Genomic DNA, 15,606 nt, shown 5'->3' on the forward strand with positions numbered 1-15,606 from the left:
TTTTATGAAAAGGAGTCGAGTGGGAGTTTTGTCGTTTTGACAATTCCTAATTCACTCTCTGGTCACCCCCATATCCCTTACGAAGTAAAAAAGCAGTTGGGCCACATTTATTTCCATCACCTTAATTCATCGTCTCATCCATGACCATGATAGTATATCTTTATTGCATGACGAGAGAATCACTTGATATAAAACATTGTGTATCCCTTACTTTTTGGTATACAATATTATGGCCATTATTGAAAACGGTAAGTATTTGCTGAAAATCAATAAGACTATTTAGACTACTATTATGTATATTTGGAGGGAGGCGAACAAATGTATAGATTTTCTAGTCAATCACGAATAAGATATAATTGTTTACCCTTAAAAACGGATAACAATTAAATTCATATGCGGTTTTAAGGATATGTGGATTAATTCAATACAGGTGACTAATGACGTTAGATAAACAAATAAAAGATAAAATAAATAGCAACCAATGATGATAGTGAATCCGAGCTCGGTTAAAGGCCTAACAAGGGGCCTACCTTCGGTTCCGAGCTAACACTTATGAAGAACTTATGAACGAAAACAAGAACTTTGAATAACTTTTAGAAATAGAAAAAACAGAAGTATATTGCCTTGGATGCGTGTTACAGAGTGTCTAATGAATAATTAGCTTCCCCTTTATATAGTAGGGGAGTTTTACCCTAGGTACAATTCTAAAAAAGGTTAAAATCTTCCTTTTCGCTAGTCATTGATTTTCTGCCGGTACAGGCTGAAATTCACGCCGTGATATCCGGTTGGGCATGGATATCACGGCCCTTTGTTAGTCGTGTATGGTCGTTTGGTAATGCTCTTTGAAGTCTTGGGACTCGAACCGGACCAGGGGAACATGGTCCCGATGGCTCTGAGGGCAGGTGTTTTGCTCGGACCTTAATACGAGAGGCTCCTAGCTCTTGATTCCAATTTCTTACAGTCATGTCCCTGCTCCATTTGCCTCACCGGGAAGTCGGGGTGCTTATTGGGTTCGGTTTCATCCTATACAGATAGTCCCCTCGTTTCTTAGAGAGTAGGTTTGCCGAAACGATGGGAAACGAAAAATGTTCTCTGGTTCCTTCCTTCGTACGTTACGATAAAGGAGCCGAAACGTCCCATCAGTCGCGCCGTTCTGACTTCGGACACGTGTCGCTCATCGGCTAGTTGCCCCCGAATGCGAAGCGTCGCCTGTTTCTCTATTAAAGCTTCCATCCTTTGTTCTTTTTCTACCTTTTGACCAAGCTATTACCTTCGAGCCTTCCAGCTATCATCAAACCTCTTTAAAATTTTCATATCTTCATATCTTCATCCTTGTTCTTCAATTTTCATAGTGATTTCCAAGTTTTTACCCAAATTTCCTTCAAATCTTCATACTCTGTTCTTCATCTTCAAAACTCGTTCTTTCAAAAACATCGTATTCTTTCTCCAAAATTTTAAAACTCCCCAGATAACAATGGCCAAAACATCCAAATTTGTTCCTCAACAAGTTGCCTCTTCATCTTCCCAATCGGCCGCCGGTACTAAGGCGGTTGCTCCTGAAGTAGTTCCCTCGAAATGGTTTCTCTCGAGGTGGTTGTTGACAAACCGGCCCCCGTGCCTCCCTTGAAAGTGTTCATTCCCGGGGGCTGCTCAATTGCAGACGACTTTAAGGTCGAGAAACCCTCACGCAAACAGGACCAGGGTGAAGAAGCATCAAGGTACATATGCTCCGTGACCGAAGACGTTCTTCCCATAGTTCGAAAAGACTGTAATTGGGAAGGCAAGGTGGTGTTAGTCCCCGGGCCCGAGGACGCCATTACTACCCATGTGAAGGGGTACTAAAGTATTTACACTTACCCCTTCACACTGGGTCCAGTGGACCCGATTATTTTGGACTTTTGCATGAGGTACGAGGTGTGCCTCGGGCAAATCCATCCATCTTTATGAAGGGTCGTGATCCTCCTTCGCTACTTCGTGAATAAGATCGAATCTCGTTGGTTCACGATCGATCATCTACTTCGTCTATATAGTCCCCGAATTTTCTGAGGGGGACTGATCAAGCTTAATCGCCGGGCCAACAAGGACCCACTTTTCAAGTATTAATGAAGACCGAGTCCGGAGCTGGAAAGGACGCTTTGTTAGGGTGAAGACCGAAGATTTGATTCCCCCCGAGTACATGTCATTCCCTAAGAAGTGGAATGCATTTCGTAAGTGCAATCTCTCTTTAAGCGTCAAAATTTATTTTTCTTCAATTTCTTTCTTCTCATTCATACTTGTGGTTGTGCCGCTGTTGCCCGGGTTCCGAATGCGATCCCCTGTCTATAGGAATGGATCGAGGGCATCTGTACTCAAATGACGTACTTCGAGCATGCATGGCGCGGGCTTTCGAAGGGCAGATGGGAGGCCCATTCTCAGGGTAAGGTTTTTCTCTGAATAGTTAATTCCATGCTTCTAGCTTACACCATACTGACTTTTCTTCCCCTTTGTTGTTGTAGATTTTCCTAAGATCACCGAACTTAGGCCTTTGGAAGGGGACGAGGACGTGTCCTTGCCCGTTGATCCCTCCGTTGTGGGGTAGCCCGGGGCTGCCGTGGAGGAAAAAAAGAAAAGGAAGAGAAAACCTTTGGACTCCTCGGGCTCTGAGGTGAAGAAACCAAAGTAGAGGGTGGCCCGCAAGCCCTAGAAGAGCTCTAGCTCTCGGGTGCTGGACTCCGACTCTCTCCTCTAGCTCAGGGACAAACCGGAGGATGAGCTCATTTTCATTACCCACGAGACGACCTTTCCCGGGGAGTAGGAGGCATCCGAGGGGGAGACTCGTGAGGTCGACCCCCCTTAAACTTAAGAGATCGATATGGAGACCCGGAGTGGGACTCCCAAGACACCAGCTCCGCTCCGAAGGAAGCACCCGGTATAATAGAAATTTCGGGGACGCCCTCCTACACCGAGTCCATGCTCAAGGAGGCCCAAGCAAAAAAGGAAAAGTCCAATAAAGGGGTCCACGGTGCGTACGATCCCCTTCACTCCGTTTTCGATGGTTTAGACTCGTCTGCTTTGGAAGATTTCTCCGGGCTGGGCGACCTGGAAGTTTCGAAGAAGGACACATCCTCGCAAGCTGGAGGGCCGAGTTCGACCCCAAAATTGATCAACCAGTTCCTTGCTCCGGGTATGGACCCCGGTCATAAGAGATCAGTTATTCTGACAGTCTCGGAGGATGCCCGAGTTTTGTCTGCCTTTTAACAGTAAATAAGATAAAAGAATTAAAAAAAAAAGACCATAGTAGATATGTGATTAGCCCTCGGTCGGGATGGCCTGGTGACCGAGGAGGACCAGACGAAAATGAATGAGATGAACATGTCGTGCCTTTTCAATGAGGTGCAGCAGGCGCTAAACCAGGTAAGGCATCATTATGTTCCTTCGAACTTTACTTAGGTTTTGATATTTCTCACATTTTTCACCCTTTTGCAGGCCTCGGTACTTCATCACGAGAGCTTCCTTCGGTACCGGGTTGAGGTTAACTAGCTCGAGCTTGAGGTCATGGAGCTTTCCTAGAAAAGGGATATGTACAAGCTTCTCAGTGAGCAACAAGAAGGGGTCATTAAGAACCTTCAGGTCAAGCTGGATGGGGATCAGAAAGAAGCATCAGTCTTAAGACGGGAACACGCCGACTTGGTTTAAAAGGTAAAGATATATGAAGTTAGAAATGAGGAACCACTCGCAATGGCTAATGACAATACCTCGCAGGTCCAGCAGAAGATCGACCAGCTCCGAAGAAGACAGATGAAATCCAAGTAATGGCCGACGGGTGGAAAAGCAAGATGGACATGCTGGCCTCGGAGAAAGAAACTGCCTAAGCCAAGCTGTCTTCAGTAGAAGTTAAACATTGGTTGGTGAAGGAGAAAGCTGATAAACGGGCTTAACTAAATGAGGATCTCCAAACATAACTGGGCTCGACAATCGCTGAATGGGACGTCCTCGGTAAGGAGCTTGAAGTAACGAGGTCTAAGTTGGAGATAACCTTGGCCGATGCTAACGAGATGGTTTCACAATACATGGCCGATGTCGAAGCAGCTGAGGCTCGCCTGAAGACCGCTACTGAGTACGTGAGGCGGCTATCTCGAAGGGGGACCCTCGAAGAGATCCATGCCCGAGACTTCGATCTATCTTCCGAGATCGAAGAGGCAAAAAGAGTTGAGGCCGAGGCGAAGAAGCTAGATGAACCCGAAGGTGAGGAGGGCTCCGAAGAATCCGAATACCCCGATGGTTTTGGTGACGGATTGGGCTCCGGTGAAGACTAGGAGTGAATGCCTTAGGATATTTTAGTTTTTGTATTCTATTCATATTTTTTGTTTATTTCGAGTCTATTTTTGTTGGGCCTTTGTAAAGATATACCGGAATATATAAAATTTCTCCTTTTGGTAATTTCAAATCTCTACTATTTTAGCATCTTTTAATAATTGCAAATATTTCTAATGCCTTAACACAAAATCCAACGTAGTAATAAGTCATTTATTTTTCGGAGTTCCGAACAAAGACCTCGATGCAATTTTTGCTCGAAAGTTTAAAAACTCGGAGTGACCGGAAGTTTTCTCAAGATGCTTAAGTGTTCTTAGACGATGTCATTGTCGAGGGTAACCTTTTAGCAGATTTAAGATTTTGTTGAAGGCCTTACATTTTGACTACGGGATTCGGACGTCTCTAAGCCATTTTTTATGGCGGCCGTAGCCTTTCAGGTTTAGGCACTAGCTAATAGGTTTTGTGCCTTTGGGTTTTGATAACATGGGTTTCCCGAACTGATTTCAGACAATAGTCCCCGAGTGGGGGTAGCCCTTGGGCTCGGATAGGGGTATCCCTTGGGCTTGATAGTCCTCGGGTAGGCATAGCCCTTAGGCTCGATGCTACAAAAATTTGAAATAACAAGATAGAAATTTTCTTTCATTTATATGGGTAAAGTACAAGATTGAAAGCGTGTAAAAGCTTGTATTATGGCTAAGGTGGCCTACGCGGGCATAGTTCACTTGACCGTTTGGCCCTTACAGTAAAGCCTAACCATCGAGCCTTGGTTGTTCAAGCACAAAGTTTCCTTCTTTCCTTGCTAAGAAACTTAACCCGAGGGTGATGGCTTCCAGTATTCGAGGTCTATCTTGAGAGGGATCGAATGCTCTTGATGCACCCGTTGACTCCGGTTTAAAACCGGTCTTCGAATCTAAGTTAGCATGATTTATTGTTGCCTCGTTAAAAATCTTGTCGGAAAACCCATTTTGGACAAAACCGGTTCAAGGGAAAAAGAGTGCAACGCGTGCTTTCAGACCTAATAGTTACATTCTCCTTTGGTTGTTGCCTGCAAGTTTTAGTCCAGTTCGTAATATTATAAAAAGGTGAATGAGTTCGTACCTTAGTAGTAATACCACTTTAAGTGCATCACGTTCTAATTATTCAGTAGTTGTGCACTGTTTTCTACTTCGAGTTTGTATGAACCTTTACCCGTAATCCCGATGAATCGATATGGTCCTTCCCAATTCAGCTCGAGCTTCCAGTCGTTCGGCTTCTTGGTGTGCAGTGTTACTTTTCTTAACATCAAGTCCCCGATATTGAAGTGTTGGAGGTTAGCTCTTTAGTTGTGATACCTTTCTATTCGCTACTTCTGGGCGGCTAACCGGACTAGGGAGGTCTCACGCCTTTCATCTAATAGTTCCAGGCTCTTGCTTATGGCCCCACTGTTTGATTTCTCGGTTGCATATCGGAACCTGAGGCTCGGTTCTTCTACTTCGATCGGTATTAGTGCTTCGGCTCCATAGACCAATGAAAACGGAGTGGCCCTGGTGCTAGATTTAGAGGTTTTACTGTATGCCCACAATACTTCGGGTAGAATTTCCTTCCATTTCTTTTTGGCATCACTCAACCTTTTATTTAGATTTTGAAGTATGGTCTTGTTTGTTAATTCTGCATGTCCGTTCCCACTGGGGTGATAGGGTGTTGACAAGATCGTTTTGATCTTATGGTCTTCGAAAAATTTGTTTACCTTGCTTCCGATGAACTACTTCCCATTATCACATACTATCTCGGTCGGTATTCCGAACCGGCATATTATGTGATCCCAAACGAAGTCGACGACTTCTTTTTCCTGGACCTTCTCGAATGCTTGAGCTTCGACCCACTTAGAAAAATAATCGGTCATAAACAATATGAATTGAGCCTTGCTAGGTGCCCATGGTAGGGGACCCGACAATGTCCATTCCCTACTTCATGAACGGTCAAGGTGACAAGACCAAATGTAGTAGCTCTCCGGGTTGATGGATCATCGATGCATGCTTCTCACACCTGTCGCATCTTCGTATAAAGTCCCTTGCATCTTTCTCCATGTCGATCCAATAATAGCAGGCTTTGATTATCTTATGAACAAAAGATTCTGCCCCCGAATGGTTTCCGTAGGTGCCTTCGTGAACTTCCCTCAAAACATATTCGGTGTCTCCCGGCCCCAAGAATATGGCGAGTATGCCGTCGAACTGCAATGGGTAGGGTCTCTTTGGGTAGGGGCGGATTACAATGGCCAAGGCCACTTGGTATCTTTGATGCGCCTGATGGCAGATACGATATCGGCAACAACGATACTGAAGTTATATTTTAATAGTCTCGGTGCCTCCGTGGCCCCGAGTGGCCTGTTGAAACCGTTTTTACTCATGATTCCTCGATTAATATGGCCCCGATCGCTTCTTTTTTCATTCCTCGCAGGATTGCACCCGGATCCGCTACCTCATCGATCTCCGTTATACGTTTGATACCGATCTCTGTTTGGTCTAGGCTCATGATCGATGACTCTTTTAGATATTTCATTAGCTCTAATGGGATAAACGGACCCGGAGGGGGGCCCGAGCTGATCATCTTCGACCCTGATTTTCGACTGGTACCTGTTATGGACGTCAGCCCAAGTTACCGCCGGGTACTCTATCAAATTTTGTTTCAGCTGCTGTAAAGCCAAGGAGCTTTGGGGGTTGAGTCCTTCAGTGAATTCCTGAACGGCCCAATCGTCCGCAACCGGAGGCAGGTTCATTCGTTCTATTTAAAATCTTGACACGAATTCCCTGAGCATTTCGTTATCTTTTTGTTTTACTTTGAAAAGGTTTGATTTTCTTGTCTCGACCTTGATCGCCCCGGCATGAGCTTTTACAAAGGCATCTGCAAGCATGACAATCGAGTCGATGGAATTAGGGGGTGAGTTATGATACCATATCACTGCTCCCTTTTACAAGGTCTCCCTGAACCTTTTAAGCAAATCTGACTCGATTTCGTCATCCTCCATGTCATTTCCCTTGATGGCACACGTGTAGGAGGTCACGAGCTTGTTTGGGTTCGTGGTTCTATTATACTTCAGAATTTCGGGTATACGGAACTTCTTCGGGATTGGCTTTGGTGCTGCGCTCCGGGGGAAGGCTTTTGGACAAATTTCTTAGAGTCCAGGCCTTTCAGTATCGGGGGTGCTCCTCGAATTTGATCAACATTAGAGTTATAAGTCTCTACTTTTTTGTCGTTGGCTTCAATCTTCTTCTCCCTCGATTTCACCCGCTTTGTCAGTTCCTCAAGCATCTTTATTATATCGGGGTCAGTCCCGGGCTCAACTTCACCCAACTTTCATGTGACCTGTTCATTTCTTCGAGTGTTTTCCCGGGATGGTTCGGGCTCAACTGTGCTGGGGGCGCGACTTTGGTTCTGCAACTAGGCTATCGCTGCTTATTGAGCTTGTAACATTTCGAAGATCACCCGCATAATGATCTCGTCGCCTTCACCGTCGTGTGTGCCCCGAGCTGTTGATCATGCCCCTCTACGAACGCCGTTCTCGGGGTCGGTCAGTAGGTTCGCATCAATGGTCACATGCGAGTTGGCATCGATCGGGTCCGCAACTGGGACCCCATTGGGGTCAACAGGGGGCACCTCGTTGCTAGGCACTATATTGTTGTTTTCGCCATGGTGGCCAAACTCAGCATCAATGTTCAAGTGCGTAGATTGAGAGTTTGACATTCTTAAGTTAACCTTAAATTAAAATCTCAAAGAACAAGCGTAAAACAGAGTGCGTTATAAAAATTTGTATCAAATTACCACTATTATCCTTAGCCCCACGGTGGGCGCAAAACTATTTACCCTTAAAAATAGATAACAATTGAATTTATACGCGGTTTTAAGAATATGTGGATTAATTAAATACAAGTGACTAATGACGTTAGATAAGCAAATAAAAGATAAAATAAATAGCCAAACCAATGATGATAGTGAATCTGAACTCGGTTCAAGGGCTAACAAGGGTCTGCCTTCGGTTCCGAGCTAGCACTTATGAAGAACTTATGAACGTAAACAAGAACTTTGAATAACTTTTAGAAATAGAAAGAACAGAAGTATATTGTCTTGGTATGCGTGTTACAGAGTGTCTAATGAATAATTAGCTTCCCCTTTATATAGTAGGGGAGTTTTACCCTAGGTACAATTCTAAGAAAGGTTAAAATCTTCCTTTTCACTAGTCAATAATTTTCTGTCGGTACGAGCCGAGATTCACGCCGTGATATCTGGTTGGGCACAGATATCACGGTCCTTTGTTAGTCGTGTGCGGTCATTAGGTAATGCTCTCCGAAGTCTTGGGACTCGAACCGGACCCGGGGGACGTGGTCCCGATGGCTCCGAGGACAGGTGTTTTGCTCGGATCCTGATACAAGAGGTTCCTGACTCTGATTCCGAATCCTTATAGTCACGTCCCTACTCCGTTTGCCTCACCGGAAAATTTGGGTGCTCATTGGGCTCGGTTTCACCTGTATACAATAATAACCTTGGGAGCTGCTTCAAAAAAAAAATTCATTGTACTGATTCAAGCCACTTATGAATGATTTGTAAGTAATGTATTTAGTTTTTTGCAATGTACCAAAAAAACATTTTGATATGAAAAGTAAATATTTAATATATATTTTTTAAAATATGAATTAAATATTTAATTCAAGTCAAAGGGTGTGATGTAATTTGTATCTGGTGCCGAATGTAAATGCATCAGTAAATGGAAGGGAGTAATCATTTTTAATTATATATGCAAATCCAGAAAAAAAGAACCTTTCCTTTACCCTTTTCCCTTTTCCCTTACTTTTTCGTGTTACGGACGCTGAGTATTTTAGTAATGCTACAAATTATGCAGGTAAACCACAGAACCAATAAAGTTTGGCTAACAGACCGGGTTAATTAAATTAAATTAAATTGGGTGAGGAGGGGTTACACTTTTTGGTTGAATTATAAATTAAAAGTAGATAAAGCTGCCACAACCATTTTAGAAAGTGCAAAGGAACACCAAAAAAGTTTCCAGATTAATGAACATTTTAATGGATTCCTAATCCAATCAGCGATTAAAACAGAAGATTAGATCTCGGAAAAAGACTAAAGGTCATAAACTACACATGTACATGTCTAGGGGTGATTTGGTTCTCTGAAATTGACTGCAAACCAAAGAAATCTTTGCTGGTAAGCAACTCAAGAGTCTTTGAGTGTGGGTTGCTCCAATGGATCCAGCATCCTCAGAAAACATTATTTTGATAAACTATAGTGCTAATTCCAAAAGGTTTTAAAGTGGTCCACATTATGAGAAAACTGAGCAATGGAATGACTATAATCATTCTCGCATTCAGCTTTAAGTAAGAGACTCATTAATTTCTTTCTTGGGAGTTGCGAGTTTGATCTTGCATTTGCCTAATTTTTCCCCTATATAGCAGTTCTTCTTATGCGTAATAACTGTAACATTTTTAGAAGAATAACTCCAACAATCAGAAAACCACTCATATCATTTGTGTGGGTCTGATAGCTACTATTACTGCCAAATTTATTGACATACATGATTATGGTAACAATGTCCAACTCATAACCCTCTAGTCATAGGGATTTATCAAAAAAAATATATATAATCAAGTTCATTCTTGATATTAATAAACTAATCTTTTTTTAATTTTCTTCCAGCTCAACTACATGAAAACAGACTTAATCAGAAGATCTATATCATGTGACTTAGAATTTGTAATCACTTAAAGGTCGTTCGGTATGATTTATAACAAAAATAATTCTTAGATAAAAATTAGTATCGCCTTATCCCTTGTTTGGTTACTAATTTTGGGATAGCTTATTCTAGGATTAAAAATAGTACCGAGATAACTAATGCATGCCAGATGGTGGAATAGCGAGCTTTGGATAAGTTATCTCAGGATAAAACAGTAAAATTAATAATTCAGAATTAATATAACATATCGAACAATCAATAAAAAATAATACATTGATAATTAATTCCACATAACTTTTGTGCAAACCAAATGACTCATAGTCAATTTTTCATCTATATGATAGCTTTAGAATTTTCCTAATGTAGAAATCTCGCGTGGATGACATGTCTTACAAATGTACCTAATTAATTTCATGAAAAGATATAAATTAATGTTCTCAAATGAATAGTCCAATGATCAAAAGGTCAATATTTGTATTCAGCATGCGAGTATGATTTTCAACATATTTGAAAAACAAAACCAAGTTAATGTAAGTTATTCGGAATTTGTATAAATCCATGGCCACTAACACCATACTCCCTTTTGAAGAATTGATTTTTTGATATTTCTTGAAAGTACAATTACTATCCACCCCCACAGACATTTTCCCCCTTTTTTAATTATATCTCTTAATTAATTAGTAGGCGAACAGTCTGAACTCTTGATTTTAATAAATCCCAACGTTAGCAGAACATACAACTTGTGTCCCGTGAAACATTCACCGGAGGAATCCTTAAATTCAACTAAATATATACTAGTACTTTCAGATCCAGCTTAACAAATCATAGTCCAGGACTTACAATTTCTGAAATAAAACCTAAATATCTGTAGGAAAAATCTCTGTTCGTCACATGGAAAATGATAAATAAGACAGCCATAATGTTTAATAATTATAAGGAGAACCATTTTCTAAAGTCCATGTGTATAAGAGTAGTTCTGTAAAATCTAACTCTACCTTGGTGTCACCTAGCTACTAAAGATGCTATTCCCTTATTTAACTTAATTAAGTGTTTGTTTTCCATTACTTTAAAACATTGTATTTTGGAACAGGAATATACAATGTAAGTAGTATGTGTTGGCAAACGTTAGCAAATATGTAAGCCTTGGAAAAAGGAAATTAGAGAACTAGATAGTGAAAGCAATTAATGGTGAAGTACTATATCTTAAATACTTAATGCTATCTACAATGGTCTGAACAGAGTATATTGGCGAGGAAGGTTGGTTTTCTGTGAGCTGTGTGTGTGTGTGTTTTTCTGCACTTTGGTCTCAATATTTTAAAGAAAAAACTTCCCTTCACTGCTTCACATGGTCCCCTTTGTATCATAAATCCCACTTATTCTCTTTAACCTTTTTTTTTTTCTCTACTCTATTCATCAAGTTTTTCTCTCTCTAGAGAAAAAATAGAGATGTGGGAACATTTTGAGACAACATGAAATTCCAAATCTTTGATCTTCATTTATGGTGGAGGAGGATTATTGTTTTTCTTATACTTGGATTTCAAGCTTCTGGGCTTAATACTGATGGAGTTTTGTTACTGACTTTCAAGTATAATATTCTGAGTGACCCTTTAGGTGTGTTGCAAAACTGGTATTCTTGGAATGAGACACCATGTTCGTGGACAGGGGTGTATTGTGGAAACCCAAATGTTTCAGACCCAAACCTACGAGTGATAGGGTTGTCTCTTCCCAATTCTCAGCTTATTGGTTCTATTCCTTCTAGTCTTGGTATGATTCAATATCTTACAAATCTTGATCTTTCTAATAATTCCATTAATGGGTCTATTCCACTTACTCTGTTTAGTGCCCCTGAGCTTCAAAGACTTGATTTTTCTAACAACAGAATCTCCGGCGAGTTGCCTGAGCTCGTCGGACGTTTAAATAAGCTTCAGTTTCTTAATCTTTCCGGTAACTCTTTGGCGGGAAGCTTACCGGCAAATCTGACTAGTCTTCGTAACCTAACTGTTGTTTCTTTGAAAGATAATTACTTTTTTGGTTCACTTCCTGTTGGGTTTGAGTCAGTTCAATTTTTAGATCTGTCTTCTAATTTGATTAATGGATCGTTGCCTCCCAATTTTGGAGGCAATAATCTCCGTTACTTTAACGTTTCTTTCAATAGACTTTCTGGAGATATCCCACCAGAATTTGGCAGCAAAATTCCTCAAAATGCAACCTTAGATCTCTCGTACAACAATTTCAGTGGTGCAATTCCAGAGTCTAGTGTTTTTGTCAACCAAAGTAGAAAAGCTTTTTCTGGGAATCCCGAATTATGTGGTGAGCCGATGAAAAATTTGTGTCCAATTCCTTCTACAATAACAACTCTACCAAATGCCTCTGAACCAACTTCTTCTCCAGCAATTGCAGCCATTCCCAAGACCATTGACTCAAACCCAGCAGCAGCATCCCCAAACGGCTCTTCTAAAGGAGGAAAAAGTGGGCTGAAAACTAGCACAATAATAGGCATAATAGCAGGGGATATTGCAGCAGTAGGAGTTCTAGCACTGATTTTCATGTACGTATATCGTGCCAAAAAGAAGAAAAGCATAGAAAGTACGATAAAGCAAGAAGCCGAAACTGCAAAAGATTTTGACTGGGCATCGTCAGCATCCTCAGAAGAATACAACTGGTTAAGGTCATGGACTTGTTTGAAAAAACCAAGGCACGGAGATGGTGACGACTTGTCAGAAACTTCCAATTCAGAGAGCCAAGAAAGTGAAATATCCCTAAAAGGTCAGCAGAATCACGTGACAACAGAGCAGAAAACAGGGGAATTGGTAACTGTTGATGGAGAAAGAGAGCTTGAGTTAGAGACATTGCTTAAGGCATCTGCTTACATTTTGGGAGCTAGTGGTTCGAGTATAATGTACAAGGCGGTGTTAGAAGATGGGACAACACTGGCTGTGCGGCGGATTGGAGAAAGCGGCGTTGAACGGTTTAAAGATTTCGAGAATCAGGTCAAAGTAATTGCTAAATTGGTGCATCCAAATTTGGTTAAAATCCGTGGCTTCTACTGGGGTGCTGAAGAGAAACTGGTAATCTACGATTTCGTTCCTAATGGCAGCCTTGCTAACGCACGTTACAGTAAGTCATCTTTTTTCCTATTTTTTCCGTTTCCATGCTCTCGTAATATAATAGAATTTATTTTTTTAAATCCAAAAAATTACACTTCATTAACATAAATGCCTTCATTATTCTTATTCTACGGTGTTAGAGTTGGTAATCTTCATTATTATGCTCCTAAATTAATTGGTTTACACTTGAGATTAAATTAAATTAATTGCCGGAAAATTGGCTGGTCAATGCGTGTTAGCGGGGGAAATTTGTATGTCAATTGTAAGAGAGGAAGGTTGACATTGACTAGAGTTTGGAGGATATAATTCTCAAAATTGAAATTGACAGACTGAAATTCACTTGCCCACTATAAAATTGAAAAGCAGCCCTATTTATATGACTAGTACTACCTAATCATCTCCAATTCTTAATATGTCTCAATAATAACTTTCAAATAATTGTAGTCTGTAGAAATATTTAAGTCTGTAGTTTGTTGTGTTCTTTAGACATTCGGACAGTTAATATCCAAAAGAAAGAAGGAACAAGTCAGTCATTCAAATTAAGTTGGAAAAATCATACTATAAATTTCTGATAAAATGTGCGGGGACGGGGAAGTAAAGAAGGTGGTGGACCTGTGGTGGAGTGGTTGTAACTAAAGGCTTTGTTTTTAATGTGGAAATAGCGGTAGTTCACTGCAAGTCAACCGTGTCTACTTCTAAGGGTCAGTGGCCCACTGTCCCTGATAGCGATATATATACACATCCAAAATTGCATAATACGCCAAACGCCCCTCTTCTACTTGTCACTTGCATGGAAAATGACTACCTTTTTTAACATATTGCTCTGTAGGCCATACGTATGCTTTTTTGGTTGTGTCCAATTCAGGCATTCATTTGTCTAGCGGACGCAAGATACATAAAGAACTACTTACAGTACTATCAATGTATTTCAACAAGTTATATCAAACTATTTACTTTACTTTCTAAGTAAGCAAATAGTAAAATTTACTGTAAATTACATGTTCTTATAGGTCATTTTGACCTGCTGGTGTAAAATAATTACTTATACTAACAATGTAAGAAAGTTAAAATCTTGTCTAACTGGTGCATTCATTGTGGTTTCAGGAAAAGCTGGTTCTTCTCCTTGTCACGTACCTTGGGAAATCCGGCTAAAGATTGCTAAGGGTGTGGCCAGTGGGCTCACTTACATTCATGAAAAGAAGCATGTACACGGCAATTTGAAGCCTAGTAACATTTTACTGGGGGCAGATATGGAGCCCAAGATTGGAGATTTTGGAATTGAAAGGCTTGTAACAGGAGATAGCAGTCATAAAACCTACGGATCGGCTCGTAATTTTGGTAGCAAGAGGTCCACAGCCTCTCGAGACAGCTTCCAGGACTTTGCATCTGGGCCTACTCCTAGCCCAAGTCCAAGTGCATTGGGCATATCTCCTTACCATGCACCCGAGTCGCTTCGTAGCCTGAAGCCCAACCCGAAATGGGACGTATTCTCGTTTGGGGTTGTGTTGCTAGAGTTGCTAACCGGAAAAGTGATTGTTTCGGACGAAATGGGACCCGCAGCAGCCATCGGAGCTGCCACGTCCGCAAGTGAAGAGAAGAGTAAAGTGTTAAGGTTGGCTGACGTGGCGATCCGTGCTGACATGGAAGGGAAAGAAGATTCCTTGTTGGCATTATTGAAAGTAGGGTATAACTGTATATCACCAACGCCTCAGAAGAGACCAGGCATGAGAGAGGTAGTTCAGGCACTGGAAAAGTTTCCAACTAGTTCTACTACTTCATCATACTATTATGGCCCTTAGCAATTATAAAATATGGACACAATTAATTGTAGAAACCAGAGTCCTTGTATGTAATGAGACTGACGACTTGACGTTTCTTTTTCCTATTTATTTTTTGTTTGTCCTTCCAATATAGTATTAGCATTTGATTTTTAATAGTGTTCATCTTCATAGGTTTTGTACTGTATTTTTCGTAAGATGGTGACTTTGGATTATCAATATCTGACAACTTCTCTGTGTTTGCTAATCTGCACGCTCTTCTTGTGTCTTTTTTTTTTTTTAGTATTTGTCAAACTTCGCTTTTGACATTTAGAGCAATGAACAAGACACCCCGACAACTTTATAATCACCAAATCAATTTCTGATATATTATATTTTTTGACAAGATATTCCGCCCTGAAACTATTGATTTCATTTTGGACTTTAGAGTACTTATTTAGATGATGATTGACTTCATGGAATAAAGACAAAAAAAGACCACACTATTGCCAATGAAAAATATTCAAACAATTAGTTCTAGCAATTGAGAAATAGTGACTAGTTTCGTAGACTAGTAATCCTGGGATGGGACAGGGAGGAAAGAATGATACGTGAACATATTTAGTCTCAATCATGCATTTACCTAAAAGGACTTACATATTAGAGTTTAATTATTAAGAGCTACAAAATTCAATTGCTATGATAATTGATACCCCGCTGTCGAATTTAA

At 40.9% G+C, this 15,606-nt stretch overlaps 1 protein-coding gene across 1 annotated transcript; it reads left to right on the plus strand.

The window, feature by feature from the left end:
* The first annotated feature begins 11,348 nt into the window (after positions 1–11,348).
* Positions 11,349–15,144, plus strand: LOC104087690 (probable LRR receptor-like serine/threonine-protein kinase At4g37250). Its single transcript, XM_009592232.4, has 2 exons — positions 11,349–13,129; positions 14,224–15,144. Exons 1-2 carry the CDS (start codon positions 11,482–11,484, stop codon positions 14,916–14,918), a joined length of 2,343 nt encoding a protein of 780 aa, XP_009590527.1. The 5' UTR covers positions 11,349–11,481; the 3' UTR covers positions 14,919–15,144.
* Positions 15,145–15,606: the final 462 nt, after the last annotated feature.

Source organism: Nicotiana tomentosiformis, chromosome 2 (assembly GCF_000390325.3).
Source record: "Nicotiana tomentosiformis chromosome 2, ASM39032v3, whole genome shotgun sequence".
In the NCBI taxonomy this organism is placed as follows: Eukaryota; Viridiplantae; Streptophyta; class Magnoliopsida; order Solanales; family Solanaceae; genus Nicotiana; species Nicotiana tomentosiformis.

Bases quoted from the DNA above. Each gene is read 5' to 3' on its own strand.
- LOC104087690 (XM_009592232.4), top strand. From the start codon at position 11,482: ATGAAATTCCAAATCTTTGATCTTCATTTATGGTGGAGGAGGATTATT. The intron at 13,130-14,223 runs GTAAGTCATCTT...TTGTGGTTTCAG, and splicing joins CCTTGCTAACGCACGTTACA to GAAAAGCTGGTTCTTCTCCT.